We start from the raw sequence: 25,861 nt of genomic DNA on the forward strand, positions 1-25,861 counted from the left end.
ATAATTTTAAAATATATAAAAATAATTAATTTGAAGTAAAAAAATAAAAAAATTTAATTTTTTTTAAAAACACTTTTAAAACATAAAAACAAACAAATCATGCATCTATCCGTGGATTTTTTAAAAAAAATGTTGTACAAATAAAATATTGAAGAATACTATAATTAAAAACTTAATTGAAAAAATTATAAAATCATAAATGATATATTAAATATTAAAACCTGTAAATTTAAAACTTATAATTATTGTCTATTATTTTTATAATTAAAAAATAAATAAAAATTATCATTATCACTATAAAAATAGTAAATAATATTTATTTGTTTCTTAAATTCAAAATTCAAAATTATTTTTTTAAAAAAGTAATATTTGTAAATAAATCGCATATACTATATGCTGACTCTCAATCAATACATTATCTGTAATTTTATAGAGTATATTATTTTTTTAATTAATTTTTTAACGGTGCTATTTTTTATTTATTAATGTGCCAAAAAAAAACTCTCTATACTCTGCCATTTGTGCGATTCATCTTCATTGAGAGAGAGAGAGGAGAGAGAGAGAGAGATGGAAGGCGATAAAGGTAAAGTGTGTGTAACTGGTGGTACTGGGATCTTAGCATCTTGGTTGATCATGAGGCTCCTTGAACATGGCTACTCTGTTCACACCACCATTAGACCTGACCCAGGTGAGCTTTTGTTCCTCTTCTCATTGTCAACACAGCTTCGATAAGGAGCAGGACATTACCATGCATGTTTAGAAACTACTTACATGAACAGATACATTAAATTCATCGTTCATAGATAAACAAATTCATTTCAACATCGTTACAAAACTTTGGTTTTCTACCCCCCCCCCCCCCCCCTCTAGAATAAAAGATCGAGCCCTCTATGGCCTCTCTACTGGGAAAGAGCGAAGTGTTGATTTTGCACAGCTTTTTGGCACAGCAGATCAAGCTGGCTACTTTTCTTCGTATATTGTCTCCTAATAAAGTTTATGGTAATAAAATTATTCAACTGCTTTAATAAGATCCTATAATCAAATTGGGAGCATGTCTGTTCTGCCACTTTTTCTTACTTGCATCCCAATTACTCTTAGAATTTGAGACATGTCTAGTGGGATTCACCAACAGAAAGATTAATTTGATCAATAAAGACGATTTCTTATGCGTGATGTTATTGATCTAATCAATAACATCATTTGGCACGTAATTAGTTTGGATTGGTAAGTACTGCGATGGTTACATTGCATCAATTTTCTTTTTCTCAAAGATGATTAAAGTTTCAACTCGTTTGATTCAGCATAGGTTGTGAATCCCACCTGCATAAATATCAAAAGTTAATTCTCAGTCTTTTCATCATTTTGATGCGTGACTAGAACACAAGAGAGATGTTAGCTTCCTAACAAGTCTACCAGAAGCATCCGAGAAGCTTCAAATCTTCCAGGCAGATCTAAGTGACCCCGACAGCTTTGAGGTGGCTATTAAAGGATGCATTGGAGTCTTTCATGTAGCTACCCCTGTTGATTTTGAAAGCAAGGAACCTGAGGAAGTGGTCGTCCAAAGAGCAATTGATGGAACATTAGGCATCTTGAAGGCTTGCTTGAACTCCATGACTGTAAAGAGAGTAGTGTACACTTCCAGTGGCGCGGCAGTAGTGTTTAATGACAGTGATGTGGACATAATGGATGAGAGTTATTGGACTGATGTAGAGCATGTTAAGGCCTTAAAATCCTTCGCGGGCCCTTACTTTATTTCCAAGACATTAACGGAGAAGAGAGCTCTCGAATTTGCTGATGAACATGGATTTGATCTTGTGACAATAATCCCTTCTTTAATTAATGGACCTTTCATTTGTTCCAAGTTTCCTGGCTCGGTGCACACGTCGCTGGCTATGGTACTGGGTAAGTTCTGTTCTGTTTGTTCTTCTTAATGATCCTATGATTTCTTGAAGGAACTGTTTCCGATGGATATCATTTCAGGTGAGCAGCAGAAATACGGTACTCTTTTGAATATGTCTATGGTGCATGTTGATGATGTGGCCAGGGCACACATTAACATCCTGATGCGAAAGGGAGAAACATTTGTTCTTCACATACAATAACCATTGAAAAGATGTCTAAATTTCTGTCTTCCAAGTATCCTGAGTGCTCCATACCACCATTGGAGTGAGTGCTTTTTAATCTTCCCCTTGTTCTTCTCTTAATCTTGAAAATAAAAGCTAAATGCTAATTACTTCCTCTTAATTGCTGGCAGATCTTTGAAGGAAATCGAAGGCAACAGACTCGCTGGCCTCTCATCAAAGAAACTACTGAATTTGGGTTTCAAATTTAAGTACAGGCTCGATGAAATGTTTGATGGGGCAATTCAAAGCTGCAAAGAAAAGGGTTATCTCTAGTTCAGGTGAAGACAAACTGTTGTGTATTAGAATCATCACAGCATCTGCCGGCCCTATCATATCTTCTAGACAGTTTGCTGATGTGATTTTGTAAAATTCATTGAATGTTTTCAGTTGTTTCTGGTGCATCAGAATTCCAAGGCCACCGCGTTGTAACTAAAGTAGTTGATCTAATAAATCAAATAACAACAACAACAACAATAATAATTCTTTAAATTAACGAGTTTTTTATTCCCAGATATTCAACTGGCTAATTAATTGTTTATAACGCATCCCATCTTTCTTTGTCAAATAAGAATCTAATAAAATAATATTTTTAATTTATTTTTAATTAATATAAAAATAAAAAATATATATACCCAATATATTATAAATTATTTAATTTTGAATAAATTACACCTCAATTGTTGGAAATATAATAAAAAAATGTTAGACCCAAAGGGTAGGATAACTTAAAATATGTTTAGGATTGTAGTAGTAGTTTTTCACTTAAAAATATATTAAAATAATATTTTTTTTATTTTAAAAAAATATTTTTGATACTAGCATATCAAAATAATTCAAAAATATAAAAAAAATTTATCAAAAACCAAAATTTTAAATTTTGAGGGTACGCGGTTTGCATCGAGTTCCTAAACAAACTCTTAAGACTCTTTAGCCATAAAAAATTAAACACAAGTATGTTGGCCTGCTAGTCTAGACTCGCGCGCTTGAGTTTTTTTATATTTTTTTTAAAATTGCATTGCCTGCCCCGTTTAAAAAAAAAACAGATAAAGGGTTGTCTCTTGTCTATAATTCACCACCATAGAGGTGATCAAAAGGTTGGAGGTGTCCTTTTGACCTAAAATCTATTTTCCAATCAATTTTCATCTAATAATATTTAATAAACATTCTTAGAACCTCAAAAAACAATTTATCATCCTAAAAACCCTAAAAAATATCAAAAACACAAAACCAAACTGGAAAAAAATTCTTTTCTTAACATGATCTACCTTTTCAAGCAAGTTAAAAGTTTAAAACGACCTCGATGAGATTTTTATTGTTGAATATAATGTTGGCATCAAGATCAATCTTTTTTTGTTGTTGAAATATGGTCAATCAGCAACTTTATCTATTCTTCATCGTAATTCAACAACTCTCTCTCTCCTCTCACAAACTTACTGAAATATGAATAAATAAAATATTGAACTAAATCATATAATTCTCAAATTAAAAGGGCCAAATAGGATTTGGAAAAAATCTCAAGAATACAAAGCGGTGACACTAATTTTTTTTAAAAGGCTTGCCATTACACCAAGCTTTTAGTTTTGATCTTCTTATTTTTAATTTTTAAAAAACAATAAAACTAAATTCTTATTTGCAAAAAGTTGAAACACCAATTACTATAATGCTGATGAATAAAATTGTAAAAAAGCTTGATGGTTAGACTGAGAAAAAAAAGGATCAAAAAAGAATTTTTTTAATAAAGAGTTGTTCTTTCACCTCACTTTCAATTTTGATCCCTTAATTTTTAACTTTTCACAAACAATCAAACTGAATTCTACTTTGTAAAATTTAGAGCCAACTCAATACCAATAATTTTTTGAGATCATGAAAATACAAAACAAAACAAAACAAAACAAATCATCAAGTTCAATGATCAATTAATGAAATGTTAAAAGATAAAGTTGAAAAAAAAAGTTTGATAACCTAAATAAAAAAAAGAGATGAAGGATAAAAAGTTAAAAACACAATGTGAATCAATGGTATTCTCACTCACAACGATGAAACATTAAGGTATTATATTTTTTTAATAATCAATGTCACAAATGTGACCGCAATCATCAAATTAAGTATTAACTTAATATTATAATATTTTTTGATATCATAATAAATATTTAAAAGGTAAATTAAAATAAAATACTAACCCAAAATCTCAATAAAAAAATAATGTGAGAACTAAATTAAAAATAAAAAAATTAATAGCCAAAGAGTAAAAAAAATTAAAAAAATACAAAATATTATAAATTACTATTATAATCCACAATATTATAATATTTATGTGTGTGGGTCTAGAAATGTTTTTCCACACCCATTAGTGTTTATTAATTATAAGAGATTTAATGTTTGCTATTGGATGTGCAAACAAATAATCTGAGCACTCATTTCATGAATTTTTTTTTGTCCAAAAGAAAGCCCTTCTCAGTCGAAATATATAATCTTAGCTATAAAAAGTTCAATGTTTTTATTGTACTAGACACTTTACCTGCAGCGATCTTTGTTTTTCAATAATATATATATATACACACACACAGTCTTTTCCAACATATTTTTATATTAAAAGAAATTTTAAGTGAAAATAAAAAATTTATATATACAAAAGAAATCAAAACTATGTATTAATAAACTAAAAAAGAAATCAATACAAAATATTAAAAAAAATAATAGATGAATCTTCAAAATTTAAATGTATAACAAAAAATAATCGTAATTTAAAAAAGACTATCCAAACAGAATAAAAAGAAAGAGAGAACAATATTAAACTAAATATAAAAAAAATTGAAAAAACATAAAAAACATTAATTTTAAAAAATAATTACAAAAAAAATAATATAAAAAAAAGGATCAAGCGCTTCTAAGCCTGACAAGTCAGCTAGCTTGCTTGACCTATTTTGTTAGAGCGCGCATGACTGAATTTTTATTTGTTTTTATTGCATCGATGTCATTAGACACCAAATGTGTATAATTTTTAAAGTATAAGGGTTAAATTAAATTTTTTTATATAAAATTTAAAACCTTCATATATTTATGGTGTAATTTTTATTTTTATTTTTTATCTTTTAATTTTATTCTTAGTGAATAAATTTAACTTAATTGCTTTTGAATTTTACTTAAAAAGAATGCAATCGCATAAAACAATGTGTGAGGATTAAATTAAAAAAAATATAAACAATATATCCATAGTAAAATATAAAAATATAAATGAGCTCTCACAGTAAAAAAAACATAATCCCAAGCTTCTTAGTTTTTTACATAATAATCAATAATGTGTTGGCAATTCATTTGAGCACACATTTCATTAAAAAAATAAAAAATAAAAATGAAAGAAAGCCCTTCTCCATCGGAATCTTTAGTCTCAGCTATTTAAACAGAACCCCTAAATTGAACCGCATATGCAATATCAGCAGCTGAGTGAAGGAAAAAGAAAAAGAAAAGAAAAATCAAAGTGATTGCTTGAAAAATCTTTTTGTTTGGTAGCTTCACTGTGAATGTCAAAAGGTAGCCACTTTTGAAAATAAGAAAGAGGAGTTGACACGTCTCTTTCCATATGAGTATGAACCAGAGAAGGAGGAAGACTCGCCACCACAATTTCATTCGAACTCATCTTAGAGAGGGAGAGAGAAATGGAAGGAGAAAGAGGAACTGTGTGTGTTACAGGGGGCACTGGGTACTTGGCCTCGTGGTTGATCATGAAGCTCCTAGAGCAAGGCTACTCTGTTAACACCACCGTCAGACCTCACCCTGCAGGTAAGTTTTCTATTTTTTCACAGAAAAGTTAAAAAGGTTGCGGGGGTAGTTACTGCCTGCTTATACACATTACACATATAATTTATGTTTTTTTCATTTTTTTCTGAATTTTTTTTATTTTTTATTTTTTATTTTTTTTGCCTATTTTATCTTTTAATATTAGAATAATTAAAAATTAAATTTTATAATTTATTATTTTATTTTATTTTATTTTTATAAGATTAAAGTAATTTACGAATTTATATATTTTATGTTACTTTGATTTACGGGTTTGATAGAATATTTTTTTAATTAAATATGATTTTATTATTAATTATTTTTTAATATAATTAAAAAAACAGAAAAAATCCTCTTATTAAATTTTATAAAATCAATATATATCTCCATAGGTTTGGCTATTAACAAGGATTGGGGTGTAATAAGATTATTTAAAAAAAATATTTAAAAATATTAAGTTAATTAAAAATTTAATTTTATAATTTATTTTATTTTCTTTTCTATAAAGCTAATATGGACATAACATTAACTAATCTGTTGGGCGTTCTGATACTTTTTTTTTATGTGATGAATAATAATTGAGTTGCATATATTTTTTATAAAACGTAGTTGATACATAAAAAGAATTGATAAAATAATAAAATATCAACCCCTAATCTTCTTTTTTTTTTTTTGACTCCGTAGTAGAATTTTTTTATAAAAAAAAAAGACAAAAGATTTTCATGCAATATTAAACCATTAAAATGAAAGAAATCTAACATAAGTAGTTTAAATCATAACACCTACAGTTAAAGGAGTTGAAATCACAACAACAAGAACTGCAGCAGCAACAATTTAGGGGTGGTATTTGTACCACTATCCATTGAATTTTGAAAAGTTCTAATTCACCGGATGTTTTTAACATAACCCGGGTATATTACAATCAACATTTTCAATATGTTTTTTTTTTAACTTTGTGCTATATATGCGACCAGAACACAAGAGGGACGTTAGCTTCCTGACAAGTCTACCAGGAGGATCAGAGAGACTACAAGTCTTCTATGCAGATTTAAGTGAACCCGACGGCTTTGATGTGGCTATTAAAGGATGTACTGGTGTCTTTCATGTAGCTACTCCTCTACCTCAAGATTTTGGAAATGGAGAAGCCGAGGAAGTAGTTATCCAAGGAGCAGCTGATGGAACATTAGGAATCTTGAAGGCTTGCTTGAATTCAAAGACAGTGAAACGAGTTGTGTACACCTCTAGTGCATCAGCGGTAGCTTTTAATGACAGTGGCGTGGAAATGATGGATGAAAGTTACTGGAGCGATGTTGATTATATCAGAGCTTCAAACTTATCCATAGGTCCTTACTTTATTTCCAAAACTTTAACGGAGAAAAGAGCTCTTGAATTCGCAGAAGAACATGGATTGGACCTTGTAACTTTAATACCAACCTATATTCTTGGCCCCTTCATTTGTCCGAACATGCCTGGTTCAGTTCACACATCATTGGCGATGGTGCTGGGTTAGTGCTCTTTGCTGTTTAGAACATTAGTGTTTAATTCGAGTTTTTCTTTTATGATGTTCTGAAAGCTGTTGATCTAACGGACATCATCTCAGGTGATCAGGAACAGTACGAGTTACTCATCAACACATCTATGGTGCACATTGATGATGTGGCCAGAGCACATATTTTCCTCCTTGAATATCCTGAAGCAAAAGGGAGATATATTTGTTCTTCAGACATAATAACAATTGAGGAGATGTCTAAATTTCTTTCTGCCAAGTACCCTGAGTACTCAATACCAACATTAGAGTGAGTAATTTCTATTCCTTTCTGCAACATTCTTCACTTAATCTTCAAAATTGAAAATTAACAAGTGTTCATGTTTCTTTTCGGGCAGATATTTAAAGGATGTTGAAGGCTTTAAAATCCCTGGTGTATCCTCCAAGAAACTACTGGATTCTGGTTTCAAATTTAGGTATGGACTCGACGAAATGTTTGATGGAGCCATTCAATGCTGCAAAGAAAAGGGTTTTCTCTAGTTCAAATTCAGGACAAATTACTCTGCGTAACTGGGTTGGAATAGAACTAGAACAGTGGTAACTGCCGTCATGGATTGTATTTGCGCGCGTGTTTCTGTAATTGTTGCATCAGAATGTAAAAGTGCAGAATTATTCTTATTTTGCTTTTGATTTTTAATTCTAAGAACACATCCACTTATTATTGTCTCACTCTTAAACTTTTACGTAATTTAATGGCTTGTAAGTTGTATCTAGCAAACATAATTTCTTTCTGGACTTGTTTCCTTTCTATGATACAGAGGAATGAATGTGGAGACTAGATTTCTTGCATAAACGACAGACGGGAATGATAGAATCAGAAAAGCCCAAACATATGTCAAGACTAGTAAGGGGAAAAGAGGAGATAAAGGAGCAGTATTACTTGAATTTTACTGCGAAACAAATTGATTTTCTTCTTGGGAAGACTGCATTTCTTGAATTTTTCATTGTTTGAAGTGTCTTAATCCTATTCAGTACTGAGTTTGTCTTCAATTCTGAGCTCTTCTATAGAAGGGGCGTGGTGATTCAATTCTGAGCTCTTCTATACCACCAGATCTTGTCATTCAAATTAATTAATTGGTAGGAAATCTCAGTCTCATTATATGGTACAGCCTCATGCTTACCATTTTTGTTGAAAGTTCAATCTCATTTGCTCAAGAGTCTGCACACGCCTGCTGGCTCTGGCTGTCTGGATGGTATTCTGTTCGGATCTTCTAAAATCCGACCTAGCTTCCTTCTGTAGGGCGGGTCATATTGTTTGGGCTCGCACCAGAGTCCTTATGAGGCTTAAGTCTGGATAAAATGGGGCCTGGATCCTTTGTACCTGGGCTCTAAGCATCGTACAGACCACTTCAGAAGATTTTCCTCGACAAAGAATCAAACTGGTTTTCAACTCCATTTTCTCTTCTAGTTCTGGAGAGAGTGAACGAGCAAAAGACGCAGCAAGGAGACTCGTATAAAATTCCGCCATTTCTCATCATTATATCCAAAATCAAAAATACTATTCAGAAAAATGGATCAGGTCCTCCCGATTGCACTCATCTCACTCCTTCTCGGTACTGCAATCGCTCTTATTTTCTTCAAGCACTACTTCCTCAAAAGAAAATCCGAGATTGGATCCATCTCCGAACCCGGACTTCATCCGGATCTTCATAAAAAACCTCCTAAACCTAATCACCAATCCAGAAAACCTCACTCCAAACCTCACTCGCATGCCTCCTCCGATAAGGTAAAGAAAATGATAAGTTTGAATTTGAATTAATTATTTTTTCTTCCATGTGAATTTTATTGTTTTGATCGCGAATTGTGCAGGATCATAATAAGAAACATCATCCATTGGATTTGAACACTTTGAAAGGTCACGGTGATTCTGTTAGCGGCCTGTGTTTCTCGTATGATGGGCGCAGTTTGGCTACCGGTAATTTATTTCAACTATCATTGTTAGTTTTAATTGTTAAATATTTATGAAATTATAATTTCTGGTTCACTCTTACTGATTCGGTTAATAATTTTATTATTATTGTTTTGTAAACAAAAAATAAAAAAACAGCTTGTGCAGATGGAGTGGTGAGGGTGTTTAAATTGGATGATGCTTCGAGTAAAAGTTTCAAGTACGAAACCGAAGCTTTTCTTTTTCAGATTATGTGACCACTCTTTTATTTTATTTTTTTAGTGCTGATAATTAATTTGTAGGTTTTTGAGAATTAATGTGCCAGCTGGAGGTCATCCGGTAGCAGTAGCGTTTTCTGATGATGCATCATCTGTGGTAGTAGCGTCGCAAACACTGTCTGGTTCGTCTTTATATATGTGGGGAGAGGAAAAGGTAAAAGCTACTGATGACTCTAAGCAGCAACCAAAGCTTCCGTTGCCTGATATCAAATGGGAACATCACAAAATTCATGAGAAACGGGCTGTTTTGACCCTGGTTGGAACCGCTTCTACTTATGGAAGTGGTGATGGAAGTACAATTGTGGCCTCTTGTTCGGAAGGTATATGTTAATTTGTTTTCCTGGCTTAGATATTTAATCCTTTTGAGTTCTAATAGTAACATATAAATAAGCATCAATGAGTTGATGTGAATGTTTGGCACACTATTGAAATGGTATGAATGCTAGGATTATAACGTTTTACTAACCTTGTTAGACTAGGAAAGGTTGCCTAAGATTTGGATGTGGTTGCAAACTAAGTGATTGTAGAATACTTATGGCTTTGAAGTTTGAAGCATGCCTCGGAAGTAGAATTTTTTACGAGGATCAATGGTAGGATAAAATTTAATTTTCAGAAAAAGCACAAAATGTTCAGATAATTGATTTTAGTGGTTTCTGACGTTTTGGATTTTGGTATATTTGTAACAAACTTTTTTTTCTTTCGCCTGACAAAATTGAAAACAATTTCATCCATCCATTCATTCAACCTTAATTGTACATCACCTGCATCTCACATGGTTTCAGCAATGAATCTCCATGATTTTATCATGGATATAATCCAACACTTTCCAAACAGTTTTCTGTATGATTAGCTGCCTTCAGAACATATTAATTAAGGACCAGACATCACTGGCATCTGTACAGGCTTGTGGATTCTAGTGGCCAATCCACTGCATGGAGAATGATATTATGATTTTTTTTTCCCCATTACATTATAGCAATTGCATTACACCATTAATCTTAAAAGATTTTCCCATCAAATTTACAATTTTAAATTATCAAACCGAGTACTTGGAGCAGAAAAATCCAAACTCTTTGATTTACACTTCTTTTGTAATTGTTGTTCTTTCTTGGGTTTCAGAAAGCAACACTTATTATATTTTTTTTATTATTTTACTTGCCAGGTACTGATATCAAAATTTGGCATGGAAAGACAGGAAAGGTTTTGGGGAATGTCGATACAAATCAATTGAAAAACAACATGGCTACTATATCCCCAAATGGGCGTTTCATTGCTGCTGCAGCTTTTACTGCAGATGTGAAGGTGAACATCTCTAATTACTGATAGAAGCATATTCTTGGGACTCTGTAAGGGATATCCCAAGTTTGTGCTTAACAACAGGAAATTTATTCACACAATGCACCATATGATGTGATTTCTGATAGAGTATATGGTGTTGAAGATTCTTAGGCATAAAATCTTACATCCTTTGTGACACTCATAATACTTCCCAAAAATGATTTAATTTTTCATAGAGAGATTTAGCTGGTATGTAATATTTATAGATGTGAGCCTAATATGATAAACATAAGCCATCAGTTAGTATTGCTGCAAGATTTTGTTTGATGACCTTAACAAGCTTATTAGTTTAGGCTTGTTTACAAGTTTGCTTATGAGTCAACGTATCAGGTCATGTTAAGAGATTATCCTTCCTCTAATGAATTACAACAACATTGTTATTCGTCAACACATGGATTAAGTCTATTATCTTCAATTCCAACATTGTTATCTGTCACCACATATGGATTAAGTCTATTATCTTCGATTGCAACTGTTATACAAAAATTATTTTAAGAGGCGCCTGGAATCCGATTGCAAGCTTTAAATTTAACATTCTGTTAGCAGTTGAAAATTGACTTGCTATGTCGTTTCTAAATTTTATTTGGCAGGTATGGGAGATTGTATATTCAAAAGATGGTTCTGTCAAGGAGGTTCCAAAAGCCATGCAACTTAAAGGGCACAAAGTATGTGATCTATAAAATAATTTAACACAAATTCATCTATATCTTGTTAAAGCTTTGCTGTTATTTTTTTATTTTTTTCCGTGTTCTACTTTCCCTCTTTCTTTATTTTGTTTCGGAACTTCATGGATATGAGTCATATTTTTATTTAGCATAAAAATAGCTATGCAGTTTAATTTAAAATCAAATCTATGGGGACCTGTTTGAATAAAGTTGAATTTTCTGAACTGGGATGTGCTTGGTAAGCAGTAATAAAACATTGGTAACAATGACTAAATTATTGTGTGATATGGTGTCATACAAGTTTATCCTAGTAGATATATTCAATCTTTCTGCAGCTGTTGATATGAATTCTCCTCTAAATGGAATGATCTCTTTTATCATTATTTTAGCCTTATTATTTGAACTATATTATACTTTTGGTGTTGTTATCATGTTTCTCGCTCTTATATACCTAGGATATGCTTGTTTTTTCTCATCTCAAGTTAATTTGATGTTCAGAGTGCAGTAACATGGTTATGCTTCACTCCAGACTCAGAGCAAATCATCACAGCCTCCAAAGATGGTTCGATAAGAATTTGGAACATCAATGGTATGTCCTGTGGAAGTGAAAAATCTTTCATTATGTACTTGAAGTAGGACTGCCTTAAAAAGTTGAAAATCAGGGCTGTTCAATGCTTATTATAGGTGGGTTTGGCCTTCTCAAGTTTTGGATTTTATTTCATGAATCGAGACAAATCAAAGATGATTTCTAGAGAGTAATTGAAAACCTAAGAGCGTTGTGAACTGGCAGTTCAGGCTGTGCAAACTTTATCTTTGGATGTTATGTCAGTTTTATCTTAAAAAAACCCCAAGCAGCACTCTTGTCTGCAGAATCTCTGGAATGAATGATCCTCAAACATTTGTGTTTTGTCAATAACAAGAATTGCTTCCTGCTTCAATATCTCTTTAAAGTCTTGTGAAGCATCTAACCTATAATACAGGCAAGACTGTCATAGGAAACACTTGGATAGTGGTAACATATTTTGCTTTTGAGTTCTGGGATAGATTTGTGGGTTTTTAATTCTCTTCACCTTTGAATGATTGCAATCATTTTGCAATGTGTGTGTTTGTGTGGCTTCTGTGTTGGTAACCATATGATGAAGATCATACTGAGTTCTTTTTTATTGATTTTCTTCAAGTTCGTTATCATCTTGATGAGGATCCAAAGACTTTAAAGGTGTTTCCGATTCCACTTCTTGATTCAAATGGTGCAACTCTGCATTATGATCGTCTCAGTTTATCCCCTGATGGAAGGATATTGGCTGCAACACATGGTTCGATGTTGCAGTGGTTATGTGTTGAAACTGGAAAGGTTTTGGACACGGCTGACAATGCCCATAATGGTATGCTTTTGGTTCCCTTTATGTATTTTAATATGTTCCTCCGTGGAGTGGTTGAAAATGTAAAGATCATATTGCTCTCCTAAATACATCTATTATCTTAGTATGTGACCGAGATCTTGATGCAGTGGCAGATTTGTCCCCAGTGCCCAAAAGCCCTGCTTTCATCTGGAAATCTTAGCTTACATTCTTAACAACTTTTGTTTTGAGAAATCAGACAAGTTAATTCATTTGAGTTTAATTGTTATTAAGGTTGTTTTTTCTCAACATATTTTCTGCAGTCATGCTTCAATTCATGATCATGAAAAAGATTTCATTATGAATGATTTTATTCACTATTGATGTTCGACCTCATCGGAACTGCTGTCTCATGTTCTTCAAGGAGTCAGACTTGGCGTGTTCTGTAGTAAATAGGCACCGGTAATATCTTGGTGGATATTAAACTAATGCTAGTTTATTATGCAGGTGACATCACATGGATTGCATGGGCGCCTAAACCTATGCCAGCAGGTGCTCATTTAACAAAACATCCTTGTGGTTATTCAGTTCGTTTTTCAATTACCCTGTGCCATGCCTATCTTATTAGTTTTCTTTGCATTTCACTCTAGGAGTATATAGGAGAAACAAAGCACTGAGTAATGAGAAAGACCTGAGGCCATGATTTTTGCCCATGCATCTTTTGGTTGTAATTGCATGTGATTGATAACCACTTCTGATGGCCTCCAGGTGATGGACAGACCTTCGTTTTGGCCACGGCCAGCGTGGACAAGAAAGTGAAGTTATGGGCAGCTCCACCGCTTAAGATATGAAGGGATCATTTATTCCGGTGATAGATATGAAGCTCACTCTCATAGATGATTAGCCTTTAGCTTCATGAGCTGAGCAGTATGGTTCGCTCAGGTTCAGTAGCATTAATTACTTCGAAAGAGAGTTGAATAGAGCAAAAATCCCAGCTGAGTTGTTGGTCGAAGTTTGAAATTTTGAAGTTGAGAAAAAACTAATCATTGTATGGCTTAGATAGCCTGATCTAACTGAAAAGTCTTAGTAATAGGTGATGGCTTTGAATGTATGATTATTATAGCACTTAATCCTATCTTCTGAGTAGCTCGGTTGTGGTTGTTGTGTTTTAAAGTAATTTTTAAAATAATATTTTTTTAATTTATAAAAAATATTTTTGATATTAGTATATTAATGATCTGAAAATATTAATTTGAAAAAAATATATATATACAAAAATTTATTATTTTTTAAAACGTAAAAACAATATAGGGATAAAAACCAAAAGGTTGAGAGAGCTCCGTTAACTTTTGTGACTGGTCTGTTAATGCTCCTGGACCGGGTTGTTTGAAAAAACGGAAACGCCCACCGTGGGGCTCGAACCCACGACCACAAGGTTAAGAGCCTTGCGCTCTACCAACTGAGCTAGACGGGCTTGTTGGAAGATTTCGAGTTTCTTTCTATATATATTGAGATTCATAAATCTTCACCTGGTGACGCGCGTACCGAATATTGAATGCCTGTACTGTATCTCATGGTATTAAGTTCTCCTGGCCACACGCATCTCGAGGAGAATGAAAAATATCTATCTGACGTATGGTGACAAGAGTTTATTGCTTACCTTATCGACAATGAAAAAAAATTGGGATAAGAAGATTTTTAGTGGATAGTGGGAACCAATCCTGAGGGGTTGATGCTGTAATTTAAGTGTTAATCAATTCTAAGGGGCTGATATTAGTGGTTAGAAAGGCATATTTCTACCTCATGGAATTTGGCTAATATAAAATTTAATCTCATCAATATTTATACAAATAGTGTGAATCACACCAAATAAAAATAAAAAAAGATTTAGTTCCTGAATATGAATAAAAAAATCCAATCCAAGAGTTTTGTGATGGTCTAAGGGGATAATAATAATAATAAAAATTAAAATTAAAACTAAATGTTGGAAAACATAAAGCTGGTTTGAAAAAACCTTCTTGTTATTGTTAGAAGAATTTACCATTCATGGATTTCCCTCATCATGGAGGGGCACTGATTTTTCTGAGCATGCACAGAAAAATAAGATTCCGCTCTGTGGTTGCTGTGGGACACCAGGAAATATAATAATACAATTTTGATTTTCTTTTTCTTTTCCCCCCAATCTTTTCACCTAAACTAGATTATAAGTTAGATGGATTTTTTTGATAAAAAAAATATTCATACATTATTATTAACATGTGTTTTAGTATATCAAAATTTTAAACCGTAAAGATTCACATGATATGACTCAGTAGATTTAGGGATTCAAAAATAACCTAAATAATTTATAAAAACGTGGTTTGATTAAAAAAAATCAAGATAGTGTATTTTTTAAAAAATATTAAGAATAAAATATATTGGATTGACCTCACTTAACTCTGGATAATTTATCATGTTCATCATTCAAGTCATGAGATCACAATAACATAAAATTTAAATCAAAATAAATTATAAAACTTCATTTTCAATCAACTTAATATTAAAGGATAAATTAAAAAAAATTCAATTAAAAAAATGATCCAAGTCAACTTGCTAAGTTTGTAATCTAGGTCATGACACCAAGATAACCTCGTAAAAAATAAATCGAAACAAACTATAAAACTCAATTCTCCATCAACTCAATTTTAAAATATGAAATTAAAAAAAATCAATTAAAAAAACAAAAAAAATTATTAGGATAAGCCCGAGTTAACTTTCAAAACTTGCGACCTGAATCATAAAAATAAGATAATCTAACAAAACAAATCAAAACTAATTATGAAACTCATTGAATTGATCCGGATCAACCTTGGTTAACCCGTCAAGTTGAAATAAATTATTATACTCAATTTCCAATCAATCTAATGTTGAAGAATAAAATTTAAAAAAAATAATTAAAAGATAACAAGAGTTAATAAAAAGTAAATCAAAAATATATATGAAATTCAATTCTTAATTAATTTAATGTTAAAAGATAAAATTTTAAAAAAAAACTTAATTAAAAATAGATCCAAAAAAAAATCTTCCAAACTTGCGATCATGTTATTTATAATAAGAGAGTAACATCATAGAAACAAAATAAATAAAATTTAACCTAGTATTAAAGAATAATTTTTTAAAAAAATCAGTATTCTAGTGAACGGATTTTGGTATGGAGGTGAATCGTTCATTTACCTCCTCTTTTAGGTTTTTTATTTTTATTTATTTTTGTTAAAGACCAAAATCTTAGACAATGAAAGTCATTGCTCGTCAATTTATTTATATATCCTAATCCTAACAAGACCTTTATTGACAAATCATTTCAACTTCTAAAAAATATTAATAATTCAGCAAAAACAATGGATCAAAATAATTATAATAAGCTAAGTACATGAAATCTTGCAACCACGCCTGTACTAAACAGCTCTCCTTTTGCAAGATTAACTGCTTTCTACTCAGAATCAAGCCCTGAACAGTTCCATTGTTCATAAATGATTAACAGAAGCCAATCAGTTTAAATATAGATAACAGTAGCTTTTAAGCTTTAAAGCAAAGCGGATCCGCCATGAACAAGAGCTGTGTGAGAAATTACACAAGACTAGGTTTTTTTATGAGAAAATTGTGAGCATTAGATAAATAAAGGTTAATTACCTGGTTGTTGAACTCTTCCGTTTCTCGAAAAAATTATAGAGAGAAAAAAATAATATAAACGTTTCTCTGTCTATTTATGAGGCTAACTATTTATTAGGCTAACTAAAGAGAGAGAAAAATTATTAGGTTAACTATTTATAAATTAATTTTATATTTTTTAGATTTAATCAAAAATTAAATAAATAATGTCTCACCTGGTTCTATTAGGTCACTTGAGTCTCGAGTTGATCCAGCAAGCTACCTAGATTTAATCAGACCAATTATAAGCTCAAGTTTTTATAAATTAAAACTCAATTAAAACCTAGGATCAACCCACCAAATAAGTCCAGGTTTCTTAACCATGAGAATAAGAGTTTTAAAAAATCCTAATTATACTACATATTCTTTGCAAAATCACTTTCCCGAATAATCTTTCATTCAATAAGTGAATTCTACCGGCGTATTTTACAAATCCAATAACGGGACCCTTTCAAGTTGTGAATTCATTAAAACTTCAAAAACAAGAAAAACATTATTCAGTATCTTGTTATTCTTTAATTATTGTTAAATAATAATTTTTTAGTTTTAAAATCAATGATTGCCGGAGCTAGCATGATCTCTTCTTACATAAGGACACCTTAATCCATTTCCGACGTTTTGCTCTATAGGTCAGACGACGATTCGCCAAAATTTTGTTCTTATATTGAGTTGGCAGGAAAACGACATGGCGTCTTCCCTCCCTAAACAAACAAACAAACAAAAAAAACAGGTGCTTTGCCATCAGACATGACAATGATTCTGTTCCTTGCTAAACAAAGCCTCTCATGGCCAAGCCAACATCTAAAATGGAAGTTCTAGAGCTCCATGTATTATCCAAATTTAGATGGCTGTAGAAATGCATATGATTCTAGTCATATACCTTAAATTGGCAAAATAGAAAATGACTACGAGAGATCAAACTTTACAGTAAGTCTTGTTCTCACTCAAGTTTTGGCTCCTTTTTAACCAGAAAGGTTTTAGCTTCATCATCTGTAAACTCTCTGCTTATAAAAACAAATTATAGAGAAACACAAGATTAATGGCTAAGATAACGAATTCTTAACAATAAAAAATAAGCAATACATGAATTAGAAAGAAAACCTGTCCATGGCTTCTGACTTTGAAATCAAAGTGAGTCCTTCAGATACGAGGGATTCACAGAAATTGCCGGGCTTTTTGTCTCGGCAGATATTGAAAAGATGGTGAAGGAAATCATTGAATTGCTTAGGTTCCTGCATGGAAGTTTCAGAATTAACAAGCTATTGTAGGTTTGGCTTGACAGTAAAAAATGATTAACCTAGCCTAGGTCCGTAAATCACCATTATACCCAGGCATTTGTCTGTAAAAAGTCAAGTAACGTGTGGGTAGATATGAAAATATAACACACATTCATCCAATGAGTACTCGAAGTTGATGCCTTGCATAACTATTGAGAAAACAGAAAAACCAGCAGTTGATGGCACAGGCTGTCAAAATAATTGGATCAATGTTCTTGTTTCCCACATGCAAGCTATGGAGAAATGTAGACTACATGACAAGCTTTTCTTTCAAGAATGTAAGGCTATCCCCAAGACAGGGATGGTTGCTAGGCAGCAGCGTATCAATAACCCAAAATAGTTTCCAAAGTCCATTTGATTGGACTATGGGGAAAATGCATTTGAAACCTCAAATGATGCATAGTTTAGTAAATAAATCTCAAATATGTAACACAATGGAGTGGTTGAAAGCAGCAGCAGAGTTGCAGCCATAGAGAAATTTGATAAGTCTGAGTAATTAACACTAAATTACAGACGTAAATCATAAAACCCATAATTATCCTAATATATAAACTAATGCATCCAAAAGAGATATGAGACCTACTTGCTCAAGCATGCAACCTTTGCGAAGGGCAAGCAGACATTCCAATGTTTTTCCATGATTATCCCCTACATAGGAATTCTCGACCAGGTTATATATTTTGTTTTTCATATCCGTAATTACTTTACCAGCCCAATCTGGACCATCTCTGCCTGACATCATGACTTCAAAATCTTGAACTGGACTAGAATCCCCAATTTTCTTGATCTTAACAGGCTTGGGAGATAGAGCATTAGTTGCACCTTCGTAACCCTCTTCCTCATCCAGGCCAGGGGGTTTTTCTCGCAACAATTGCTTGCTTGATTTCTTCAGCTGCCATCAAAATCGACTTCATCGATGTCCATGATAAGTTTGGCAGCAGTATGACACTATGGTTGTAATGGAAGTCCTCAGGAATACTCACCCTTGGATGTTCCTTGAGTTCAAAGCTCTTACAAAACGCATCAACTACGTTTTTGTTTGCAGAAAGAAGATCTGGATCGGGTTCAGTTATTGTTTTGAGAGTTTCATCAAGTGGAGACACAGCTGCATCTGAATGCTTTGACTTCAACTCAAGATGATGATAAAATCACTGAGAAACACAACATTACGTCTTATTTAACAAAGCAATGTAAGAAAATTTATAAGCACACAAATCATAAAAAGCGCTCACATAAGATGAAAATCTATTACAGAAACACACGAGAAAACCACAAGAAAGGTTATGGTTTCAACACTCGTTTTTGTTCTTGCATGTAAGCACCTTAAGGATTTACTCAATAAATTTAGCATTTGTTAACCAGAACAGCATCAGGCTGGTCTACAAAAAATATATGCAGCATGGTACCTCCAGAATGGGATTTGGTGTGAAATCAGGTAGCAGGGCTTCCTGTTTGCCAGATGGTGCAAGGTCAAGCATCTTTACAAGGTTATCTGCAGCCTCTTGCTGCTGTTCATTCGGCAGCCAAGAAGCTGGAAAATTGCTAAAAGATGGAAACTGAAATTCTCGGACATCCTCAGCGAAAGGAAGTACCTTAAAGTAAAATGAATCAGGCTGCCCAACAAACCAGCGAGCAATTTTAATAGGGTAACAAACCCAAAACAAGCAACAAAAGCAAAGTATAGAGAAAAAATTTGATGCTCAGGAACCAAAACAAGTACAAAAACCTACAGTGCTGTCTTTCTCAGATATGTTGGGTGTCAAAACCCCAACAACAGCATTCCTTTGGTGTCGTCTCCACACACATCGCAAAATTGCAACCTTGTTCATTTCCTTCATTGCTCTGGCTAAAGCAGAAACTACAAAAGCAGCACATGTATTGCCTGGTTCAGGAATAAAGATGTTGACATCTTTCATGTAGTAGTGTCTTTTGATTACATGCATGTTAAGACAAAAGAAAAATATCAGACAAAGTTTTCATTTTAATCCACATTAACCATACAAAGCAGCGATTCTTTATCGCATTATGTTTGAAGCATCAGCAAATCCTAGAAGCTTCACACTCTTTTCTGGTTTGAATTTCACAACATCCCGCTCAGCAGATGATATTGGAACAACTTGTGGTCCATATCTATAACCCTTAATTCTTTGTTGACATCTTTCATGTAGTAGTGTCTTTTGATTACATGCATGTTAAGACAAAAGAAAAATATCAGACAAAGTTTTCATTTTAATCCACATTAACCATACAAAGCAGCGATTCTTTATCGCATTATGTTTGAAGCATCAGCAAATCCTAGAAGCTTCACACTCTTTTCTGGTTTGAATTTCACAACATCCCGCTCAGCAGATGATATTGGAACAACTTGTGGTCCATATCTATAACCCTTAATTCTTTGTTCTGGAGGAACAACCTTACTAGGATCTTCCACACTTTTGTACTCATAATCTAACTTGACTTCATGTGTAGCAAATCTGTCTGTTGGAGGTGCTTTGTCAGAGTATTTCTTCAGAGTGGGAAACCACTCCTCTATGGTCTTTTTGTAGACCCACACCTACTCGTAAATAATACAGACATAATAAAACTCAAAGTCTATATTCTAAAATGCAACTTCCAATACCAGCACGCACTAACTTTTAATAGGTGAACATCAAAAGGAAAAAAAAAAAACTAATAAATAAGAACTGTCCAAACAGGAAACCTGAGAAAGTTAAGTAGACAGAAACTGGATCAGATGAGGATTAGAACTGTAGATGACAAGAGTCAGCTAATGCCATGTAACTGCTTAAATGGCATGATTCCTTTCATGTCTAATTTAGAGTAAGATATGATTAGGGGAACATTTAGGTTTGATCAATCCAATGCATCAAATCGTTTTAATATAAAGTATAAAGAAACAAAGAGAATATGCGATAACATCCAACCACAAATAATGAGATACGAGGTGTTCCAAAAATAATCTTCAATGACAAATCAAAAACTTCACCTTGATCTTCATCTTGGAGCTGAGTTCAAGGTCACCTCTGAATATTGTAATTGGAGATATATTTCGAGTTCTAAGTGCACCTAACAATGCAGTAGGAGTCTCAACATACACTGCCTTAGCAGATGTTTTCTCTGAGAAAAGATTCAGCAGTCGGTCATTTTCATCCATTATTCTTTGGTTTCCACCCCCGTTTAATCTTCCCCTCGCAATAACACTTTCCATTTTCACTCCACGTGCACTCATTTGAGCTGCGATGGTGTTCACTTGATCTTCCCTAGTCCCCTCATATGGATATTTAACAGGACACAGTGCATTTGTAAAAAGACACAGACGCTTCTTTCCTTTGTTTGTTGCTTGATACTTTTTTATCAGCATATCCATTCCAACAACAATAGCATCAAGATCTACCAAAGTTAAGTACTCAATTATAAAGCATTGATCAGATTAATGAAGAGACAAAATGTAGCGCCATACCATATTATTGGGCTTAACAAAATGAATACAGGTAGTCCTCTAATACAAATGAATGCAAGTGTCAGATGAGAATGGCATGCTCGCAAGGCCTATTCTAATAATTCGGCCAGAGGAAAATATGTTATCAAAGCTCACTTCATTCTTTATTTACAAAGAAACTCCCCAGGAAGAGCTGAGAAAACAAAGAAAAAGACCCTTCTACTGAACTCAAATGCATAGAGGTAGGCAGGCAGTAATGCCAGGAAACAGAAGGTGAACACAAATAACAAGAACGTAGGAAAAACAAGTCAAATCACCCGCACAGAGCATAAATTTCCAAAACAAGTATTATAGAAAAATCCATGGATACAATCGCCATCAAACGTTCCTCGAGGGAGCTCTTGAAATGCATCAACAAGATCTCCATTAACAACTTCGATATCTCGTAAAACGACAACATGCTCATACCCACCCACTTCTTTCGTCAGCACATTGTCAGTCTCTAAGAATTGTTTTTTAAAATAAAAAATAAGTAAGTACAAAAAAAACTAACATAAGCACTAAATCGAACACAAAATAAAGCAGAAATTTCTAAAATCAGCAACCAATCAACTGAACCAAAATTTATACCTCGAGTCCCGAAAAGAACAACTCCAACCTTGTCAAATTTTCTATAAATTAACTGCGCATAAGAAACAAAGTAAAACCTGGAACAATGCAAGGACGAAACTAGAAAAAAAAAAAATTGAAGAATCTAGAGACTAAAAAATTTGGAAAAGTTGTGATACCTTCTTTCTGGACAAGCATGGAGCAAAATTTTTGAATTTGAGGAAGAACATTGTGCATTTAAAAAAATGAGTTGTTTTTTTGAAATATTTGAAATGAGAAATAAGAACTTAATTAGTGTATTGGATAAAATTAATTGATTAATATAAATATTAATAAAAAAAATTAATATGACTTGTTCAGCCTAACCAGCTAAGAGTTAACTGGTGACTGTATTCAAATAAAAATCTAATTTTAAAAAAAACATGTAATCATTATTTTAACCTTACTTTAACCCTAAATTAAATGTTAAACAACAAACCATTAAAATATTAATTCAAAAATTAATTAAAGAAGTGAAATGAAAAAACAAAGATATATTATATTAATCCGGGTTAACATGTAAAATTTATAATCCAAGTAATAGACACGAACACAATGAATTAACTTAATTGGATAATATATCTCTTTTCTTTTCCTTCCCTTATTCTTTTCTTGATGAGTCTTAAGCAACCACAAATTAGATTAAATATGAAAGTAAATTGAAGAGATATAAAAAAAAAAATGTCATATTGTATCGACTCTAATAAACTTGAATTAACTTATAAAATTTACAGCTCAAGTCATGAACATGATCTCAATCATGCATTATTTTTTAAAGCTAAATAATAAAAAATGATGAAATTACATTTTTTTTAAGCTAAACAAAAAAATCATTGGTAACAAAGGGTTAAATTGTTTTTAAAAAAAAATTAAGGGGAGAAATGCACTAAACAGAAAAAAAGGTCTTGGATATTGTGTTTTAATATGTCAAAACTATGATCCACACCAAAGACTAAATCATGTCTAATAATTTAAAAAAAATATAGTTTGCACCAAACACAAAATTCAAAAAAATTCAAAAAAACACCCTAAAAAGACCAAAACAAACGGGGTTGGTGGCTCAGTGTATCTAGCCCTCTAAAAAAAAACACCTAGGTGTGCAAGAGCTAAACCTTAAATTTTTTTGTCTTTTTAAGGGGTGGATGCCTTATCATCCTCCTCTAATTTTTTTTTTAAAATAATCAGATGACGTGTCGTATGTCTGCCTGGATTATGGTCACTTCAGTGGTGGCTAGAAAATCAAGGCAAACTTATTTTCCCCTTGAAAACTCATATTGTAAGTCATTTCAACCAAAAAACAACTCGCAAACACCCCTCCAAACACCTATAAAACCAATTTGTCAATCTTGGAAACCCAAAAAAGGGTCGTAAAACATGAAATCAAATCGAGTTAAATTTTTCTTCCTCAACTTCGATCTATTTTTTTAGACAATATCAAGATTTTAAACAATCACCATCGAGCTATTTTCATCAAATGAAACCCGTGAATATCAAGATCAGCTAATCTAATGGCTGGAATAGGTGAGGACAATGACTCTCTCTTTTTATACTGAAATCTAGCAAAACTTTCTCTCTCCTTCACAAACCAAGAACTAGAAAATAATCAAGATAAAGTTTTATCCCAAAATCAAATTTAAAAAAATATAAGGGATGGAAAAGTTGTAATTTAGAAAATCAGAGGACTAAATTGAACATTTTGCACCAATTTTAAACACAACACTTATGTCCGGTGCTGTTCTAAGTCGGTCCTTCTTCTTTGAATTTTGTTCCTAGCCAATAAATACAAAGTAATTAGTTATTAATTTTGCAATTAAAGAAATTAATTGATGAAAAAAAGTTAGGGGATAAAAAAAAAAAAACACTGCTGCAATCAATATTACATTACATTGTAGGCATGTAACCAATGTTGAGCACTGTTACAGATCACATAAAAATTGTAGTTTAGTTTATTTTGCTATTGTCATATGTTATTTTGTAGTTTAGAAAATGGATTGACAGTACGAGAACCCAGACTGCTGTTTTTTTCCTTTTTTCTTGCCGCCTCGGGTTGCTAAGGGGCAAGTCCTGCGGCTGTGGATTTCTTTAATGACGGAAAAAGAGAGGGAGGTTAAAAGTCCAGATCATCTGATGAAGCCCATTGAGCAAAACATTATCGGGGGGTGGGTGTTGGGGTTAAAAGTTTGGAAATGTAATTGGATGAAATTTAAAAATTAGTTTTGCTGGGTTGTAAACCTAAAACTAATGGACAAGCTTTCAAGACTCTACATTAATTCCACATGCATCAAAACTTTTTTTTTTTCACACATAAGATTTGTTTAAAAACATGAGTTTTCTTTTTATAAAGACATATATATAATGTACATAAACAGTTGTATTGTATGTTGTACAAAGAAATCTTTTTTTTTAATTAATGTGGGTGTCCAGGCCGGCCAGCTTGTGTGCACCTCAACTAATTCCATTGGTTTTGAAGTTAACAATCATGTAAGTTTCTAGTAACTTTGAGAGGGCTCGAACTTGTACCTATTGGAGAGCAAATTCAAATTTTAACCAGCTGAGTTCAAAAAAATCTTGATAACCTGAATGATAAACTTGGTGGAATATTTTACAACTTAGTGGTACATTTTATTTCTTGATGTCCATGAAATTATTACGAACAATACCAAAGCATCCACACCACAAAATTATAATCCTAATTATCAACACATTTTCATGGCAAAAAATCACCTTTCAAGTTATATACTAAAATTAACTAAAGAGTTATGAAATATGAATCAAGATGAATATGTAAAATTTATATTACAAACCAGACTTGATAAAGTCCAAACTTGAACTTGGATGTTGAATAAAAAATATAAAAAGTTTATATGTTATAAGATCCTTAAAAAAATGAGTGAGTAGTTATCTTAAATAGAGCGTCAAGTTATATTGAATAAGGTGAGTGGATAATTATTGAAAGTTATCTTGAACTTTTCTATTTAAAGAAAGAGAAAAGACAACTAAGAAGGATAACAAACTCAACAATAACAACTGAATTGTAGTTCAATCAAGTTTACAAAATCTTCAAAACATGTTTAACAAGTAGACATGTAATTGTAAGCTGATAACCAATAGTCGTTAACGTGTAGACAGTGATTCTATAGGCGATAGAATAATAAACAATAATTTTATAGGCGAAAATCAAGTTGACTTGCAATTTTTTTTTTGTAATAACTAGGCTTGTAGTTTCAAATTCATAAACCAAAAAAAAAATACTCCATTATCTAAGATTTTCAATACGTGGATGTAATTAGGATATGAATCACTCCATAAATATAATTACTTATTTTCTAAGTTATTAAGTTTAATTTACATCAAATTGTTTTAATTATTTGGTTATTTTTCTAATTGAACTACTATTTATATGAAAATAAATTTAATCATGTTGATACTGCACATTTGTAATATAAGTTTAAAATTTTACAAATAAATTTAGGATTAAATTATTCAAACCAGTCAATTTGAAATTTCAAGATTGTAAAGTCTTTTTAATAGAAAGACAAATCAATCACTAATATTATTTTTACGAGACACCTGTCAAATATTTCTAAGTCTCAACCTTCAACCATTTTTTCTACGTCTTTCATGCTTAATTCTTTATTTAATCTCAAATTTTTAAAACTTATCCAAAATAAAACTTTCATTTAGAAAAGTAAAATAAAAAAAAGTGTAAGATGCCATGTGTAATGCATTGTATCTGATAGGATACGTGTAATAAGTAGTTTTACTGTTATGTTTATTATTATTATTATTTCTTACCTTCATTTTATTGACCTGGACTTTGCTCAACAATATGTATTCATACATTCACGGAACTTACCT

At 32.1% G+C, this 25,861-nt stretch overlaps 2 protein-coding genes, 1 non-coding gene and 2 pseudogenes across 3 annotated transcripts; 3 read left to right on the plus strand and 2 right to left on the minus strand.

Moving 5' to 3' along the window:
* Nucleotides 1-527: 527 nt before the first annotated feature.
* Nucleotides 528-2,616, plus strand: LOC133691957 (vestitone reductase-like; annotated as a pseudogene).
* A 3,151-nt stretch (nt 2,617-5,767) lies between these two features.
* Nucleotides 5,768-8,115, plus strand: LOC133692032 (vestitone reductase-like). The gene is made up of 4 exons (XM_062112692.1): nt 5,768-5,903; nt 6,875-7,405; nt 7,501-7,696; nt 7,785-8,115. The coding sequence occupies exons 1-4, from the start codon at nt 5,780-5,782 to the stop codon at nt 7,924-7,926; spliced, it is 993 nt and encodes a 330-aa protein (XP_061968676.1). The 5' UTR covers nt 5,768-5,779; the 3' UTR covers nt 7,927-8,115.
* A 693-nt stretch (nt 8,116-8,808) lies between these two features.
* On the plus strand, nt 8,809-14,098 carry LOC133692030 (uncharacterized). The gene is made up of 10 exons (XM_062112690.1): nt 8,809-9,172; nt 9,256-9,361; nt 9,494-9,554; nt 9,637-9,932; nt 10,775-10,914; nt 11,541-11,615; nt 12,114-12,204; nt 12,794-12,997; nt 13,460-13,504; nt 13,721-14,098. The coding sequence occupies exons 1-10, from the start codon at nt 8,957-8,959 to the stop codon at nt 13,801-13,803; spliced, it is 1,317 nt and encodes a 438-aa protein (XP_061968674.1). The 5' UTR covers nt 8,809-8,956; the 3' UTR covers nt 13,804-14,098.
* A 255-nt stretch (nt 14,099-14,353) lies between these two features.
* TRNAK-CUU (transfer RNA lysine (anticodon CUU)) lies at nt 14,354-14,426 on the minus strand. Its single transcript has one exon. It is a non-coding gene; the product is annotated as a tRNA-Lys (tRNA).
* Nucleotides 14,427-17,246: 2,820 nt separating this feature from the next.
* LOC133690749 (ATP-dependent DNA helicase 2 subunit KU80-like) lies at nt 17,247-25,804 on the minus strand (annotated as a pseudogene).
* Between the last annotated feature and the right edge of the window lie 57 nt (nt 25,805-25,861).

Source organism: Populus nigra, chromosome 4 (genome assembly GCF_951802175.1).
Source record: "Populus nigra chromosome 4, ddPopNigr1.1, whole genome shotgun sequence".
Taxonomy (NCBI): domain Eukaryota; kingdom Viridiplantae; phylum Streptophyta; class Magnoliopsida; order Malpighiales; family Salicaceae; genus Populus; species Populus nigra.

Excerpts from the sequence above, each read along its gene's own strand:
- LOC133692030 (XM_062112690.1), top strand. The coding sequence starts at position 8,957 with ATGGATCAGGTCCTCCCGATTGCACTCATCTCACTCCTTCTCGGTACT. Across the intron at positions 9,362-9,493 it reads TGGGCGCAGTTTGGCTACCG|CTTGTGCAGATGGAGTGGTG; the intron begins GTAATTTATTTC and ends ATAAAAAAACAG. Across the intron at positions 9,933-10,774 it reads TGTGGCCTCTTGTTCGGAAG|GTACTGATATCAAAATTTGG; the intron begins GTATATGTTAAT and ends TTTACTTGCCAG.
- LOC133692032 (XM_062112692.1), top strand. The coding sequence starts at position 5,780 with ATGGAAGGAGAAAGAGGAACTGTGTGTGTTACAGGGGGCACTGGGTAC. Across the intron at positions 5,904-6,874 it reads CGTCAGACCTCACCCTGCAG|AACACAAGAGGGACGTTAGC; the intron begins GTAAGTTTTCTA and ends ATATGCGACCAG. Across the intron at positions 7,406-7,500 it reads ATCATTGGCGATGGTGCTGG|GTGATCAGGAACAGTACGAG; the intron begins GTTAGTGCTCTT and ends ACATCATCTCAG.